Below are 16,920 nucleotides of genomic sequence, written 5' to 3' on the forward strand. Positions count from 1 at the left end.
TGTGTGTGAGAGAGAGAAGGACTTGACCATGTGTTTAGCCTCGTGTAGCTAACTACACGTGGTGGAGGCCTAGCTTGTTGGTAGCTAAACAAAAGAATGTTATCTAAACAGAACAAAGGATTAGCTCCGTGTTTAGCCTTGTGTTGCTAGTGTCAGTTTGCTAAAGGCCCTATGGCCTAGCTAAAGTGTGTTTAAGCCTGGTGAGGCCTACTGAGCACGTGTTGCTAAAGACAAGGGTATTAGCCGTAGCTAACTAAAAGCTAGCTTGTGGATTTCTAGCTGAGGTGTGGTTTATCAGGCCTGATGGCCTGCTGAGCACATGGTAGGCCTTGATTAGCTTTGTGTTGCTAAGCAGACAAAAGGGAAGCTGTAGCTAACCCACTAGCTCATAACCATACTGAATCCACTGAAATCTTGAGATCAAGATGTATAATAATGAAATTATGTTAGTAAGAATAAAAGAGAGAGAAGCATGCGCAGCCTATCTATTAAAAAAACAATTGAGAGAACATAGAACCAAAATAAATCAACACGCTGCGTGTCTAACAGTGTAACAGATAAACCTGGGTTTAAATTCACACTATTTCAAATAAAAGCAAATTCCTAAGACTATCCTAATTATGCCCAAATGCCAAAATCTTACTTAATCCTGCCTTTAGCAAGATATGAAGAACTATTCGCCGGTGTAGTCTCGGGCCTCGCCGTGGGAGCACGTGAGCCGCTCGTGATGGAGGCGGAGAAAACTTTCGGGTCCAGCGGAGCACTTGGGTGGTTCCCGTGGAAAGCAGAGGATTCTTGGTCCGAACCTCAGCGTTCGTGAGGAAAAGTCTCTGATCAGAATAAGATGCACAGCGCTTTGAGTTAAAAAGGATTCAATCGCTTCTTAACTTTTGACTGCCTGGGCTGCAGTCGTGACGTCACTTCTAATGCAAGTAAACCGGTTGTAACTCGGGTTGAGTTTAAGGATCGCGCGACTCTAGAGTTTACCTTTGCCAAGGGTAAGAAAGAAAATCGCGCTGAGTGATGGATCTTGCAAGAAAGAAGACGTCTTTTTGGGGTGGAGAGCGCCTCTTTATACATCCAGATTCATCGGAAGGCAGACGTGAGAGACCAAGATGGAAGCGTTGTCCCATTGTTTTATGTTTCCTTGTATGATGAAGTAGATGATCCCGCCCACGCGTGACGTAGGTCACACGGAAGTGGACTGGGAATTGTAGTTCTGACACAAGATGGCGGTATGATACCTACATGTCTTAATACTGATGCAGGCAAAACATCGGTCCTGGTGTTACTGGAGCTCAGTGCAGCTTTTGATACTGTTGATCACAACATACTGCTATATCGACTTGAACATTGGGTTGGGTTGACTGGTAAAGTGATCAATTGGTAAAAATCATACTTAAAAGATAGAAGCTTCTTTGTTACCATGGGAAATTGTATCTCAACATCAATGTCCTTGACCTGTGGTGTCCCCCAGGGGTCGATCCTTGGACCATTACTATTCAACCTTTATATGCTCCCACTTGGACAAATTATCAAGAACAACTCAATTTTGTATCACTGCTATGCAGATGACACCCAAATTTATTTTGCTCTATCACCTAATGATTATGCCCCCCTTGAATGTCTCTACCAGTGTATCGACCAAATCAACAACTGGATGTCACAAAATTTTCTTCAGCTGAACACAGATAAAACAGAAGTAATTCTATTTGGGGAAAAAGATGAAAGACTCAGGATTACCACTATTCTTGACACAAAGGGGATTAAAACAAAAGATATGGTTAAAAATCTTGGTGTTTTCATTGACAGCGAGCTAAACTTTGACAGTCACATGAAAGCAATCACTAAAACGGCATTTTATCACCTAAAAAACATTTCCAAACTAAGAGGACTTATATCAAAAAATGATCTGGAAAAACTTATACATGCCTTCATCTCTAGTAGGGTTGATTACTGCAATGGCCTTTTCACAGGCCTGCCAAAAAAGACCATCAAACGACTTCAGCTGGTTCAAAATGCAGCGGCTAGGGTTCTCACACAAACAAAAAGAACAGAGCACATTACTCCAATTCTAAGGTCCCTTCACTGGCTTCCAGTAAGCTACAGAATTGACTTTAAAGCATTGCTGCTGGTGTACAAATCTCTAAATGGTACAGGGCCCAATTCCCTCTCTGATATGTTGCAGCAGCCTAACCCAATCAGATCTACCAGATCGCAGCAGCAAAATTTACTGGTAAAACCTGTTGTTAAAACAAAGTGTGGTGAAGCAGCTTTTAGCTACTATGCAGTACAGCTATGGAACCAACTGCCAGAGGACATTAAAAATGCTCCTGCTGTTGGCAGCTTCAAATCTAGACTAAAGACCAAGCTGTTCTCAGATGCTTTCTGCTAACTGATCATGTTTTAAACTTTACTTAACTTTTATTCTATTTTATTCTGCTGTTTTTTTACTGAACTTTTACTCCATTTTATTATTTTATTTCTACTATTGTTTAATTCTATTATTTTTATTTTTCTCTGTTCTTCCCCCTTTATTTTATGTAATTTTATTTTCTATTGTTTACTGTTTTGCCTTTACCTCTGTAAAACACATTGAACTGCCACTGTGTATGAAATGCGCTATAGAAATAAACTTGCCTTGCCTCTCTCTGATTAAAGTTCATGGTCTCTCTGCTGTTCTCTGTTCAGCTTCAGCTGCTGATGGTTTAATATCACACACAACAGAGGAGAGAAACTCAATATAACACTCAGTATTATCATTATTAATGACACTGTTAATGAGAATAAACAGGTGATATTAAATCCTCATGACATTCTGAATAATAAAATTAATTTTACACTCATCATCTTTAAAGTCAGTATTAAACCAAGATGGGAATCTGTTGATGAAGTGTGTGTCATTGTGTCTCTGCAGGTTGGGTGGTTGTGGTGTCTCAGATGAAGGCTGTGCTGCTCTGAGTTCAGCTCTGAGATCAAACCCCTCACACCTGAGACACCTGAATCTGTCCTCTAATAAACTGGGAGACTCAGGAGTGAAGCGTCTCTGTGCTGGACTGGAGAATCCTCACTGTAAACTGGAGACACTGGGGTAAGATCATCTCTCTGAGAGTCACATGACCTGCTCCTCAGTAAAGCCTCACTCACAACCTGCCGTATGTGCTGCTACAGGCGGTCTATGGTAAAAAATTTGGAAAACTGTGCTTGAGACTTGCGCAACACTTGCATGTGTTCAGTGCCGTTGAAGGTTGCAGACTGCTCATGGAGACTTTTAGTCCTGCACATGCGAATTCTACGGGTCTTGCGACAAATCAAGAATGCATACACTCCATACGGGACCCGTACTCCTTTTTTACCCCTGAACCAAGTCAGCAGCGCGGCTAGTAGGGCTTTTTGCGATGACAGTAAGACACATGACTGACGCACGATCATTGTATGAGTGACGTGCCTCAGAAGTACTACACAAGTATTCCCACACTTGCTATTTGTGCAGCTCGCAAGACAGAAGTACATCTCACTTTCTACCCCTATGTGTGGTGTGCACATGGCACGAGGGGCAAGCCTCTGGGTTAATTGGGGAGGAACCAAGGAACCGATCGTGTAGCATTGCAGAAGAAGAAACCTTTATTTGTCACATGCACACTTCAGGCGGCACGGTGGTGTAGTGGTTAGCGCTGTCGCCTCACAGCAAGAAGGTCCTGGGTTCAAGCCCCGTGGCCAGCTAGGGCCTTTCTGTGTGGAGTTTGCATGTTCTCCCCGTGTCCGTGTGGGTTTCCTCCAGGTGCTCCGGTTTCCCCCACAGTCCAAAGACATGCAGGTTAGGTTAACTGGTGACTCTAAATTGACCGTAGGTGTGAGTGTGAATGGTTGTCTGTGTCTATGTGTCAGCCCTGTGATGACCTGGCGACTTGTCCAGGGTGTACCCCGCCTTTCGCCCGTAGTCAGCTGGGATAGGATCCAGCTTGCCTGCGACCCTGTAGAGCAGGATAAAGTGGCTAGAGATAATGAGATGAGATGAGATGCACACTTCAAGAACAGTGAAATTCATCCTCTGCATTTAACCCATCTGAAGCAGTGAACACACGCGCACACACACCCAGAGCAGTGGGCAGCCACACTACAGTGCCCGGGGATAGGTACCTTGCTCAAGGGCATTTCAGCCCAAGGCTGCCCCATGTTAACCTAACCTGCATGTCTTTGGACTGTGGGGGAAACCAGAGCACCCGGAGGAAACTCGCACAGACACGGGGAGAACATGCAAACTCCACACAGAAAGGCCCTCGCCAGCCGCTGGGCTCGAACCTGGACCTTCTTGCTGTGAGGCGACCATGCTAACCACTACACCACCGTGCTGCCCTTCCCTTCCCGAAGGGAAGAAGACCACCTCATTTGCTGTTTTTATTTGAGTATATGTCAATTTACCATGCAAACGTCAAATAATAAAACATGAGTATAAGGGAATAATGCATTTTATTCCATTGTAAAAAATCTCAACTAAATAGCCCAACAGTTTGAGCACTGAAACACACTCTGACTCTGAGCTGCTGTCCTGCTCCTGCTGAGTGGTGGGACGGGGTGTCGGGATGTCCTTGTCCTCATCACTGAGCATGGCACAATGGCCTGACAGCGATGATGGGATTGCAGTGTCCTCACTTCTGGGTGTCGTTCGCTGAAACATACATGAAAATCAGCTTATATAATATTAATTACATAAGCATATAGATACTGAAATGAATGTTTAAAGCACGTGTATTTACCTGTGGAAATCCCTCTGGAGGGCTGCTGTGCCTTCTGCCGGCTTGAAGGCAAACTTCTCCCTGTCCATGCAGGGCTCGCCGGTGCTGCGACCATCATCATCAAATTCTTCCTCCTCCTCCCCCTCTGCTGTTTCAGGCTGGGTTACTTCATTTTTGCTCGCTTCTTCTTGGGTCCCATTTTCTAAACTTTAAACTGAAATTTTAAAAATTTTTCTGACAAAATATCCAATGTTCTTCAGTCGAAAGACAGATACAGAATGTTGCAGACACGCTGGTTTTATACCCACTCCTGGCTTCCGTCACAAGCAAGTTATGAGTGATTGTAACATGCTAATCACATGCATCACACTCTTCACAAGAGCGGCTCAAACTCATAGCACAGGAAACTGGTAAAATGCAAGTCTCACACACTCCACACTCACTGAACACACACTGATCACGTGCATCAGATACACGCTTTCCACGGGATAACAGCGCAATTTTTCCCACGCCTCGAGGAAGTCAGGCATGCAACCTGTACTTGACAAGTACTTTGCCCATACTCCTCCCCCAAACTCTCCCCTGGGTTCACCGCAACCCTGCAGCACGGCTGTGAGCTACCAAACCCTGCAACCCGTGTGTGTCCAAAACACTTACGGCGGGTTGTGAGTGAGACGTAAGACCCATTCTCTAAGAGTGAGACTGAAGCAGAGGTTTCAGCTTCATCATCAGTGTCCTGAGGAGGAAGATTGTTTCTGTTCACTCGGGGTGTAACGATTAATCGAGTTCGTCGACTAAAACTGATGACCAAATTAGTTCCCAACTGATGTAATAGTTGATTAGTTGGTGACATCATCACGTGTGTTTATCGCGCTAACTCGGAATGCTTTGACGTTCGCGCTTACTGGAGAGAAATTCACAAAAGCGCGAAGGCAGCTTCAAAAACAAAAACCTCCAAAGTGTGGGAGCTTTTCACACTGAACTCTGAAAGGAAAGGTTGTGAATGACCCAGTTTGTAAAGCTGACCTTAGCTGGTATGGAAGCACATCCTCTCTGTCGGAGCGTGTGAAGAGGAAGCAGGTCGGTTCACTGGATGAAGGTTCATCTCAGGAAGTTAGCTAGCTAGTTGGCTAATGTTAATGGTGAAAGCCGTCTTATGGTCTTCATGTTATGAGCTGTAACGTTTATTGGAAATGCAGAGTCTCTTGATTTGTTGATGGAGTTGGAACAGAGAAGCAACTAACAACCTGTTATTCCCAGCGAACCTGTTCACAGTCCAAATACCATTTCCACTTTTAAACGTTACATCGACGTCATAATGTCACGGCGACGTTTACAGCTGGAGATGGTGCTGCTGCTGACTGCACGAGTTTGCAGATGTCTGGAGAATTTGATATTTTCTCACAAAACCGCAATGAAAATTCTGCACCTCCTGTTTATGGGCGTGGCCAAAGTGAAGGGTTTCTGGGTTTGATCTGGGTGAAGTTGATGTTTGGGGAAAAAGTGACAGCCTGAATAACGAACATCTCCATTTATCATGAAACTGCACCGATAGAGGGGAAACATTTATTTAGAGCACATTTTGATATCTACACAGGATTCTAGAATCAAAACAAAAATATGGTTTAAATGTAGATTTCTTAAACGGAGTGTGAGGGACGGAGCGGTGACACGTGGGAGCGAGCACTAAACCGTTTATCGACAAAAACAGCTAGGAGCTGAACTGCTGCTACTGTTTCTGTACTGTTTTACTGTTCACTGTGTCATTTATCACCGTTCACTAAAGATTAACTCCATTTGAACGAACTCGGTTGTTTTAGAAGTGCAGGGAAAGACCTCCCGGCTTTTTAAACACGTTTGTGTCCAAACTGAAATATTTCCTCCTTCAGCTTTGTCGTGTTCGTCTCTCATCTGTAGAAACATTATCTGGGATCAAGAAATGCAGACATCCACACTGGCTGTTAAAATATTCTCATTTATTGGTTAAAACTTTGTAAAACAACCCCATATCCAGTTTCATTCACCGCCGTTCAACTCCACCACCACCTCCTGGTTCCAGTGGGAAAGCGGGGGACTGTACCACCACAGGGAAATAGGGGTGTTTGGTGGTGTGGTCCATTCTGACAGGGGTGTTTTTAATGGAAATGGTAAATATGGGTGTTTTGTGTGTGTAAAGGATTCTGAGTGAACAGGAAGTGTTTGTTTGTTTGGTGTTTAGTTGAGTCATTATTTTATAATTGAGGTATTAACAAGTTTATTGACTTATTTTTGGATTTGGTTTGTCTGGTGGGCGGAGCTACAGCGAGTCTCTCACAAGAGCACCCATCTGAGATTCATCTGGGAGCAGAAAAGATCATTAAAACATTGAATTTTGTTAATTTTATTGTCTTCACGCTTTGGGGTTTATTCCCATTTGTGTGAGATTCTTGTTCTCACGCTGTCTCGAGAACGAGTGGCTGAATGTTTGTAGGATTTATATGGAATGATCTTTGTTTACTTCCTTGATTCTCCAATAATATAAATCTATAGTGTTCTATAAATGCACTGTGTAGACGACGGAGAAACGAGTTTATTGCCCCTGTGTAGTGCACTATAAGTCTAGTAGAGACCCATCTGAGATTCAGTCTCTCTCTCTCTCTCTCTCTCTCTGATTAAAGTTCATGGTCTCTCTGCTGTTCTCTGTTCAGCTTCAGCTGCTGATGGTTTAATATCACACACAACAGAGGAGAGAAACTCAATATAACACTCAGTATTATCATTATTAATGACACTGTTAATGAGAATAAACAGGTGATATTAAATCCTCATGACATTCTGAATAATAAAATTAATTTTACACTCATCATCTTTAAAGTCAGTATTAAACCAAGATGGAAATCTGTTGATGAAGTGTGTGTCATTGTGTCTCTGCAGGTTGTGGGATTGTGGTGTCTCAGATGAAGGCTGTGCTGCTCTGAGTTCAGCTCTGAGATCAAACCCCTCACACCTGAGAGACCTGGATCTGTCCTCTAATAAACTGGGAGACTCAGGAGTGAAGCGTCTCTGTGCTGGACTGGAGAATCCTCACTGTAAACTGGAGACACTGTGGTAAGATCATCTCTCTGAGAGTCACATGACCTGCTCCTCAGTAAGACCCATTCTCTAATAGTGAGACTGAAGCAGAGGTTTTAGCTTCATCATCAGTGTCCTGAGGAGGAAGATTGTTTCTGTTCACTCGGGGTGTAACGATTAATCGAGTTCGTCAACTAAAACTGATGACCAAATTAGTTCCCAACTGATGTAATAGTTGATTAGTTGGTGACATCATCACGTGTGTTTTTCGCGCTAACTCGGAATGCTTTGACGTTCGCGCTTACTGGAGAGAAATTCACAAAAGCGCGAAGGCAGCTTCAAAAACAAAAACCTCCAAAGTGTGGGAGCTTTTCACACTGAACTCTGAAAGGAAAGGTTGTGAATGACCCAGTTTGTAAAGCTGACCTTAGCTGGTATGGAAGCACATCCTCTCTGTCGGAGCGTGTGAAGAGGAAGCAGGTCGGCTCACTGGATGAAGGTTCATCTCAGGAAGTTAGCTAGCTAGTTGGCTAACGTTAATGGTGAAAGCCGTCTTATGGTCTTCATGTTATGAGCTGTAACGTTTATTGGAAATGCAGAGTCTCTTGATTTGTTAATGGAGTTGGAACAGAGAAGCAACTAACAACCTGTTATTCCCAGCGAACCTGTTCACAGTCCAAATACCATTTCCACTTTTAAACGTTACATCGACGTCATAATGTCACGGCGACGTTTACAGCTGGAGATGGTGCTGCTGCTGACTGCACGAGTTTGCAGATGTCTGGAGAATTTGATATTTTCTCACAAAACCACAATGAAAATTCTGCACCTCCTGTTTATGGGCGTGGCCAAAGTGAAGGGTTTCTGGGTTTGATCTCGGTGAAGTTGATGTTTGGGGAAAAAGTGACAGCCTGAATAACGAACATCTCCATTTATCGTGAAACTGCACCGATAGAGGGGAAACATTTATTTAGAGCACGTTTCGATATCTACACAGGATTCTAGAATCAAAACAAAAATATGGTTTAAATGTAGATTTCTTAAACGGAGTGTGAGGGACGGAGCGGTGACGCGCGGGAGCGAGCACTAAACCGTTTATCGACAAAAACAGCGAGGAGCTGAACTGCTGCTACTGTTTCTGTACTGTTTTACTGTTCACTGTGTCATTTATCACCGTTCACTAAAGATTAACTCCATTTGAACGAACTCGGTTGTTTTAGAAGTGCAGGGAAAGACCTCCCGGCTTTTTAAACACGTTTGTGTCCAAACTGAAATATTCCCTCCTTCAGCTTTGTCGTGTTCATCTCTCATCTGTAGAAACATTATCTGGGATCAAGAAATGCAGACATCCACACTGGCTGTTAAAATATTTGCGTAGTTCAATTATTATTATTATTCTGCAAAGTGAATCACGCATCATGACATCTGACTCCTCCTAAAAACAAAGTTCACCTGTGTCTATTGAAAATCGTGTTTTCCTGGACTGGTTCCTGAATAAAATGAATCCTACCAAGCGTCAGAGACATGGACTGTATCCTCACTCTGCGCTAAGAGAGCAGGGAACCAGTCTAAAGTAGCTCGTCTCGTTTCACGGGAAATGCGTTAAGTTTTATTCATCAACATGACAATATATAAAAGTACAAAAATATTTTGAGGAAATCATTCACATTTCCTTGTTTTTGGTTATAATTCGTCAAAGCATGTGTGTTCAAGTGTACTGGAAAAGCTCGGCTCAGAGGGGTCCACGCAATTATGTCTCATCTCATCTCATTATCTCTAGCCGCTTTATCCTTCTACAGGGTCGCAGGCAAGCTGGAGCCTATCCCAGCTGACTATGGGCGAAAGGCGGGGTACACCCTGGACAAGTCGCCAGGTCATCACAGGGCTGACACATAGACACAGACAACCATTCACACTCACATTCACACCTATGGTCAATTTAGAGTCACCAGTTAACCTAACCTGCATGTCTTTGGACTGTGGGGGAAACCGGAGCACCCAGAGGAAACCCACGCGGACACGGGGAGAACATGCAAACTCCACACAGAAAGGCCCTCGCCGGCCCCGGGGCTCGAACCCAGGACCTTCTTGCTGTGAGGCGACAGCGCTAACCACTACACCACCGTGCCGCCCTCGCAATTATGTAATTATACCAATTGGCTCAGAGCGACGAGGGTCAAGGACATCGTGTACCAGCAGCGCGGTTGAAGTGGGCAGGTGTCAAACTTGAAACTTTTATATCACGATTGGAGTTAATAATAAACAATATCATTGAATAATGTTCCTTACCTCTAACCAGTATATATATTACCATTTTTTATTGTTTTTGATGGTTTCATATATTTCGTAATGTTATTTTTATTTTCTAAATATTTATCAACTTACTGCCATTGTGGCACGGGAGCCTGTGATTGGTAGACAGCTGACAAAGGGAGTCTCCCATTGGTTGTAAATCATGACATAAAAATCATAAACACATACGGGACCCGCCGATTGGCTGTTCACATACTGAAGCTGAGCGGAGATATCCGGCGTCTGTTGCTGTTGTCCGAAGAAAACTACAGCTAAAAAAGTTCTACTACTGGATTACTTGGACAATCTTAGTCAGAAAGAAGCGCAGGATAGATATACATGGAAATGAGAGTTTATTAGCGGTTCTGATCCATGCAAAATTCCTCGAAATGACTGGAGTGATGGTGCAGATTTGTAGTTGAGCGTTAGCATTAGCTGCACGTTGGAATAGACATTCTTTTTCCCGAAGGGTCCCGACACAGAAGAACAGTTTAAAAAAATTACAGAAGCAAGAAAACCTTCTTTGTGTAAAGACTTTTTCCCGACATCAGTTTTTGGGAACAGAATGTTGTGAAAGCCAAAGCATTTACTCTCAAAGGGCTCTGACCTAAACTGTGGGCTAGATCTCATCCCTACCCCTCCATGTCTCAATAACCCCACGGACATGTAGTTACACAGCCATCTGCACTCTGTCATTTATACAGTGATGCTTATTATTGTTAAAACAATATCTGAAGTGTTATTATTTGTAAAATAACAAAATATCTTGCTCTAGACTTTCAAACAGTATTGTAAGATTTTATTTTAATTTTATCTAATAGTGGTCGATATAATACAGTCATGGCCGAAAGTGTTGGCACCCCAGATTTTTTTTTTCCAGAAAATGAAGTATTTCTCCCGGAAAATGATTGCAATTTCTCATGTTTTTTTAAACACATGTTTATTTCCTTTGTGTGTATTGAAACAATACAAAAAAAAAATAATAATTTGCATAATTTCCACACAAAACTCCAAAAATGGGCCAGGCAAAATTATTGGCACCTTTTTCAAAATTGTGGGTAAATTATTTAGTTTCAAGCCTGTGATGCTCGTTTAAACTCGCCTGTGGCAAGTAACAGGTGTGGGCAATAGAAGAATCACACCTGAAACCAGATAAAAAGGAGAGGAGTTGACTCAATCTTTGCATTGTGTGTCTGTGTGTGCCACACTAAACATGGAGGACAGAAAGAGGAGAAGAGAGCTGTCTGAGGACTTGAGAACCAGAATTGTGGAGAAATATCAACAGTCTCAAGGTTACAAGGCCATCTCAAGAAATCTTTGTGTTCCTTTGTCCACGGTGCGCAACATCATCAAGAAGTTCCAAACCCATGGCACTGTAGCTAATCTACAAGGACGAAAGAGAAAAATTGATGCAAGGTTGCAACGCAGGATTGTCCGAATGGTGGATAAGCAGCCCCGATCAAGTTCCAAATGTATTCAAGTTCTCCTGCAGACTCAGGGTGCATCAGTGTCAGTGTGAACTATCCGTCGACATTTGAATGAAATGAAATGCTATGGCAGAAGACCAAGGAGGACCCCACTGCTGACACAGAGACATAAAAAAGCTAGACTGCAGTTTGCCAAAATGTACATGAATGAGCCAAAATCGTTCTGGGAAAACGTCTTGTGGACAGATGAGACCAAGATAAAGCTTTTTGGCAAAACACATCATTCTACTGTTTACCGAAAACGGAATGAGGCCTACAAAGAAAAGAACACAATACCTACAGTCAAATATGGTGGAGGTTCAAAGATATTTTGGGGTTGTTTTGCTGCCTCTGGCACTGGATGCCTTGACTGTGTGCAAGGTATCATGAAATCTGAAGATTATCAAGGGATTTTGGGTCGCAGCATCGGGCCCAGTGTCAGAAAGCTGGGTTTGCATCCTAGGTCATGGGTCTTCCAGCAGGACAATGACCCCAAACATACCTCAAAAAGCATCCAGAAATGGATGGAAAGAAAGCACTGGAGGTTTCTAAAGTGGCCAGCAACGAGTCCTGATCTGAGTCCCATTGAACACCTGTGGAGAGATCTTAAAATTGCTGTTGGGATAAGGCACCCTTCAAATATGAGAGAACTGGAGCAATTTGCAAAAGAAGAGTGGTCTAAAATTCTAGTTGAGAGGTGTAAGAAGCTTGTTGATGGTTATAGGAAGTGATTCATTTCAGTTATTTTTTCCAAGGGGTGTGCAACCAAATATTAAGTTGAGGGTGCCAACAATTTTGTCCGACCCATTTTTTGAGTTTTGCATGAAATTATATCAATTTTGCTTTTTTTTCCTTTTTCTTTTTGTTTTAATCCAATGCACACAAAGGAAATAAACATAAAACGTGTAAATGCAATAATTTTCTGGGAGATATGCTTCATTTTCTGGAAAAAAAAATCTGGGGTGCCAACACTTTCGGCCATAACTGTAATTACAAACGCTAACAGAATCAGCACATTCCAGTTGTAGCTGTAGTTATATAGTAACTATAATCACCCTGTAATAATAATTTCAGTAAACGGTTAATGTTCAGTTCCCTTTTCATTTATTTTCGATTCAAAAGCACAACTGAGTCACTCAGGTTGATCAGTGTGTAACGGACAATAAAAGTTTTATCTAAAATAGTTTTTTCCTGCTTTAGTTGATTTATTTCTGTTTCACATGTGTGCAGCTGTTGTAAAGTTCAGTGTGTGTGTGTGTGTGTGTGTGTAGAACTCTCTTGAACTGTAGGTTCATTTCTACACTCTGGTTCCACGGTGACATTTTGTACAGGACTGGGTTCCTCTGATAACAGAAACAAAGCTGCAGCATTATTATTATTATTATTATTATTATTATTATTATCTCATCTCATCTCATTATCTCTAGCCGCTTTATCCTTCTACAGGGTCGCAGGCAAGCTGGAGCCTATCCCAGCTGACTACGGGCGAAAGGCGGGGTACACCCTGGACAAGTCGCCAGGTCATCACAGGGCTTATTATTATTATTATTATTATTATTATACTCATTCAAAACTCTCCACAGCTTAATATGCCCTAAATTATGAATTCCTCTACTACTAGAACTTTTCTTTCTGAATGTGCCTGCATATATTGGTGTGATGGTTTTGTGGATTTATCATAATGATGCTGCTTCACCTATTAAAAAAATCCACTGCATTCTGTCCTCTCCAAAATAAAATCAAGCTCTGGGCAAGTGGAATTGTTTTTCGGGTGAGTATGTTTTGGGTGCTGCTCGCACATTGGGCCGTAAAACTGGGAGATTTTTTTCAAGGACTGAAGCGTTAATTTTATTGTTCAAGTTTTATTGGTCACATATAATTACAAGTAATTACAGTGAAATTCTTATGTACCTGAGGTCAGGGTTTCTCAAACTTCTTTGCTCTGGGGCCCAGTAATGTTAGGCCTTGGTGCTGCAAGGCCCTGCAAGGCCCTACGCCTCTGTGCACCCCCCTGAACCCCCCCCCCACACACACACACATTGTGTGTGCCTCCATACATACATACATAGTTTATTATTATTATTAATTTAATTTTTTTGTTAGTAGTACTTGTTACAAGTAGCAGGCTTATACCAGCATAACAATATTTTGGCTAAATAAGACCTAACAGGAGTGCATTGGCAGAATTGTAGAAAATTGCCAAATGACCAGTAACTGTCCAAAGATATGCCATTATTAGTAGTAGTAATAGTAGTAGTAGTAGTAGTAGTAGTAGTAGGCCTATTATTATTATTATTATTATTATTATTATTGCTTAGGCCTAAACTATTATTAATCATGCAGTCCTCATCTGGAGACATTATTCATAAACTGCAAACCGTTTTATGCTCCACGAGAGTTTTCCTCGTTTATTCTGGTTGGAGTCTACATCCCCCCTCAGGCGTGTGTTACTGAGGCGTTACAACACCTGGCTGACCAGATAAACAATGTGGAGAAAAACCACCCGGACTCTTTGCTCATTGTTTTGGGGGACTTTAACAGAGCAAACCTCAGCCACGAACTGCCAAAATATAAACACCACATTAAGTGTCCCACCAGGGACACTAAGGGCCTCTGCATGCTCTTGCAACAAGGCTTTCGCAGATAGCTTTTTGCAGACAGTTGTAATTTATCGTTGAGCGGGGAGTAATAGGCGTGCGCGATGTTATTCACCGCCACAACGCAAGGGGGCGCGAAGTCGCGAAATCGCTAGGAGTAGTTGGTGGGTGTGGTTAGTGGAGTGTTTATCCTCCGGTTACTTATAATGACTAGAACTGGAGTCATATAGATGTACGTACTTCCTCGATCAACCGCTCTTCGTGCTGCTCCATCTTCGCTCGTGTTTTTAAAAATGGTGGTTGTGAAAACAAAACAAACCGGGAAAGTAGGGAATCGGAAGTGCGTGTACAGCGGATGTAGAGTGGACCAATCCGAGCCCTCTTGTCTGCGACGCTGTCTGTGAGGCTTCTGCAGTGGTCACAATTTTTTGGAGGTGCGCGCAGAGCGTCTGCGAAGGTGGGGGGGCTACGCAGACGCTATCTGCGATGCCGTCTGCGAGGACTGGGTTTTCAGCATAAATTGGCCTTAACACTCTGGACCATTGTTACACTGTTTTAAAGGACTCATACCACTCTGTCCCCCGTGCAGCCTTGGGACTATCTGATCACTGTATGGTTCATCTTATCCCGTCCTACAAGCAGAAGCTGAAATCTACTAAGGCTACATCCACACGACAACGGCAACGAGATGTTATTTAAAAATATATCGCGTCCAAATGGGCAACGATCAGTAAAATATCAGGTCCATATGGCAACACAACGCTTGCTGAAAATGATGCAATACACATGCCACACCTCTAGGGGCTCTGTAAGACGGTCCCTTCGGAGACACCAGAACAATAGAAGAAGTAAGGACGCATGCGCATAAACTATTATGCGCGAGACTTCATATTAGCCACAAAGTCAGGAAAATCTGTTCGTAAAATTACATTATAATGACCAAATACAATGAAAAGTATTTTTCCAGTCTCACCTGTGAAAGGTAATCCCATGTGATCTCGTTTGGACGGCAAACCTGTTGGTACAGTTAAATGCAGCTAATCTTTATTCTCCGCTTTGACCTTTCCAATATGGCGGCGAGGATGACGTATGATTCTATGCGGAAGGCGGCGTCTTTAATGGTCCGGAATAAATTGAATACTACACGTTGATGGATTAATTTGTTGTTTCTCACCTGTGAAAGGTAATCCCATGTGATCTTGTTTGGACGGTAAACCTGTTGGTACAGTTAAAGGCAGCGCATGAATCTTTATTCTCCGCTTTGACCTATCCAATATGGCGGCGAGGATGACGAATGATTCTACGCGGAAGGCGGCATCTTTAATGGTCCGGAATAAATTGAATACTACACGTTGATGGATTAATTTGCTCCTCTACGCCCTTTTTGAGGAATGTACTGTAGGACTAAAACCAACATCTGAAGAGGTGAGATCGCTCCTTTTTTCCCCTATTTTTGCTGGCGGGATTGACTCTGCCCTAAGGGCAGAGTCTCTCTCACTTTGCACCATTACACAATAAATATTCACAGTGAAAATATTTTGTAAGCGCGTTTCATGAACCAAGTTATAGGATTTGTTGACAACTCGCATCGCAATGAGAAGATCATTGGCACTACTGGTGTTAAGAATCAGACCATTTCATAAATGAATAGTTTGCTGTAGAGCTGCAGTGTTTGTACAATTGCATGTTTTTGCTTCACTATTACTGTCACTATTCTGCTTCTTGCATTACTTCTGTGAACTAACACTGAACATAATAATAATAATAATAATAATAATATCCAAGCTCGTGTTTCACTCTCACTAGTGCTCTGTAAGGCTTTTTCCTGGTGATATCCTGGTGATATTCGTTACACTTCTACCCGGCGTGAAGCACTCACAGTCATGTGGTTGTGACGTCATCGTAAACAAATCCGTTCTACTCATCCAGACGACTTCGCAACGGCAACGTTGCCAGATCTTTTCACTCTGGAACCCGTTCTCAAAAAGATTGCGTTTTGGGCACCCAAAACGCCGGTGTCGTGTGGACGCCAGGCCTAAACGATAAGCAATTGTATCGGAGTCACCTGAATCCGTTGCCGTGTGGACAGGGCCTAAGCCTGTAGTTAAGACGGTGAGGAGATGGTCTGATGAGGCCAAAGTGAAACTACAAGCCTGCTTTGACTGCACTGATTGGAGTGTTTTTGAGGCTGCAGCTTCAGACCTGCATGAACTGACTGATACTGTGACATCTTGCATCAGTTTTTGTGAGGATATGTGTGTGCCCACCAAGACCTTCTGCACATACAACAACAACAAACCCTGGTTCACCGCAAAACTCAGGCAGCTTCGCCAGGCCAAGGAGGAGGCCTACAGAAGTGGGGACAGAGTCCTGTACAAACAGGCCAGAAACACACTGACAAAAGAGGTGAAATCAGCTAAGAGGAGCTACACTGAAAGGATCAAAAACAGCCTTTCAGCCAACGATCCGGCATCAGTGTGGAGAGGCCTGAAGAACATCACCAACTACAGGAGGCCATCCCCCTACACTGCAATGAACCATCAACTGGCTGACGAGTTGAATGTGTTCTACTCCAGATTCGACAAATTCACACCTCCCCCCCCCCAGACATTAAAGACCCATTTACACCCCCTGCTATTCTGCCTCCTCTCGCCTCTGACCCCACACCAGCACTCAAGATCTGTGAAGAGGATGTTTGTCAGCTTTTTCACAGACAGAAGATCAGGAAGGCACCCGGCCCAGATGGTGTGTCACCCTCCTGTCTGAAGGTCTGTGCTG

At 43.0% G+C, this 16,920-nt stretch overlaps 1 protein-coding gene across 3 annotated transcripts in view; it reads left to right on the forward strand.

Annotated features, from left to right (window-relative positions):
* Positions 1 to 16,920, forward strand: part of LOC132870536 (NACHT, LRR and PYD domains-containing protein 12-like) — a 129,924-nt gene that overhangs the window by 79,737 nt on the left and 33,267 nt on the right. For 2 of the 3 annotated variants that reach the window (XM_060904212.1, XM_060904211.1), the window contains 2 exons: positions 2,918 to 3,091; positions 7,650 to 7,823. In XM_060904212.1, the coding sequence (XP_060760195.1) occupies positions 2,918 to 3,091; positions 7,650 to 7,823 (348 nt within the window). The remainder of the gene's footprint in view (positions 1 to 2,917; positions 3,092 to 7,649; positions 7,824 to 16,920) is intronic. The other variant, XM_060904210.1, reaches the window with a different exon arrangement.

The sequence above is a fragment of the Neoarius graeffei genome, chromosome 22, assembly GCF_027579695.1.
Source record: "Neoarius graeffei isolate fNeoGra1 chromosome 22, fNeoGra1.pri, whole genome shotgun sequence".
NCBI classification, from domain to species: Eukaryota; Metazoa; Chordata; class Actinopteri; order Siluriformes; family Ariidae; genus Neoarius; species Neoarius graeffei.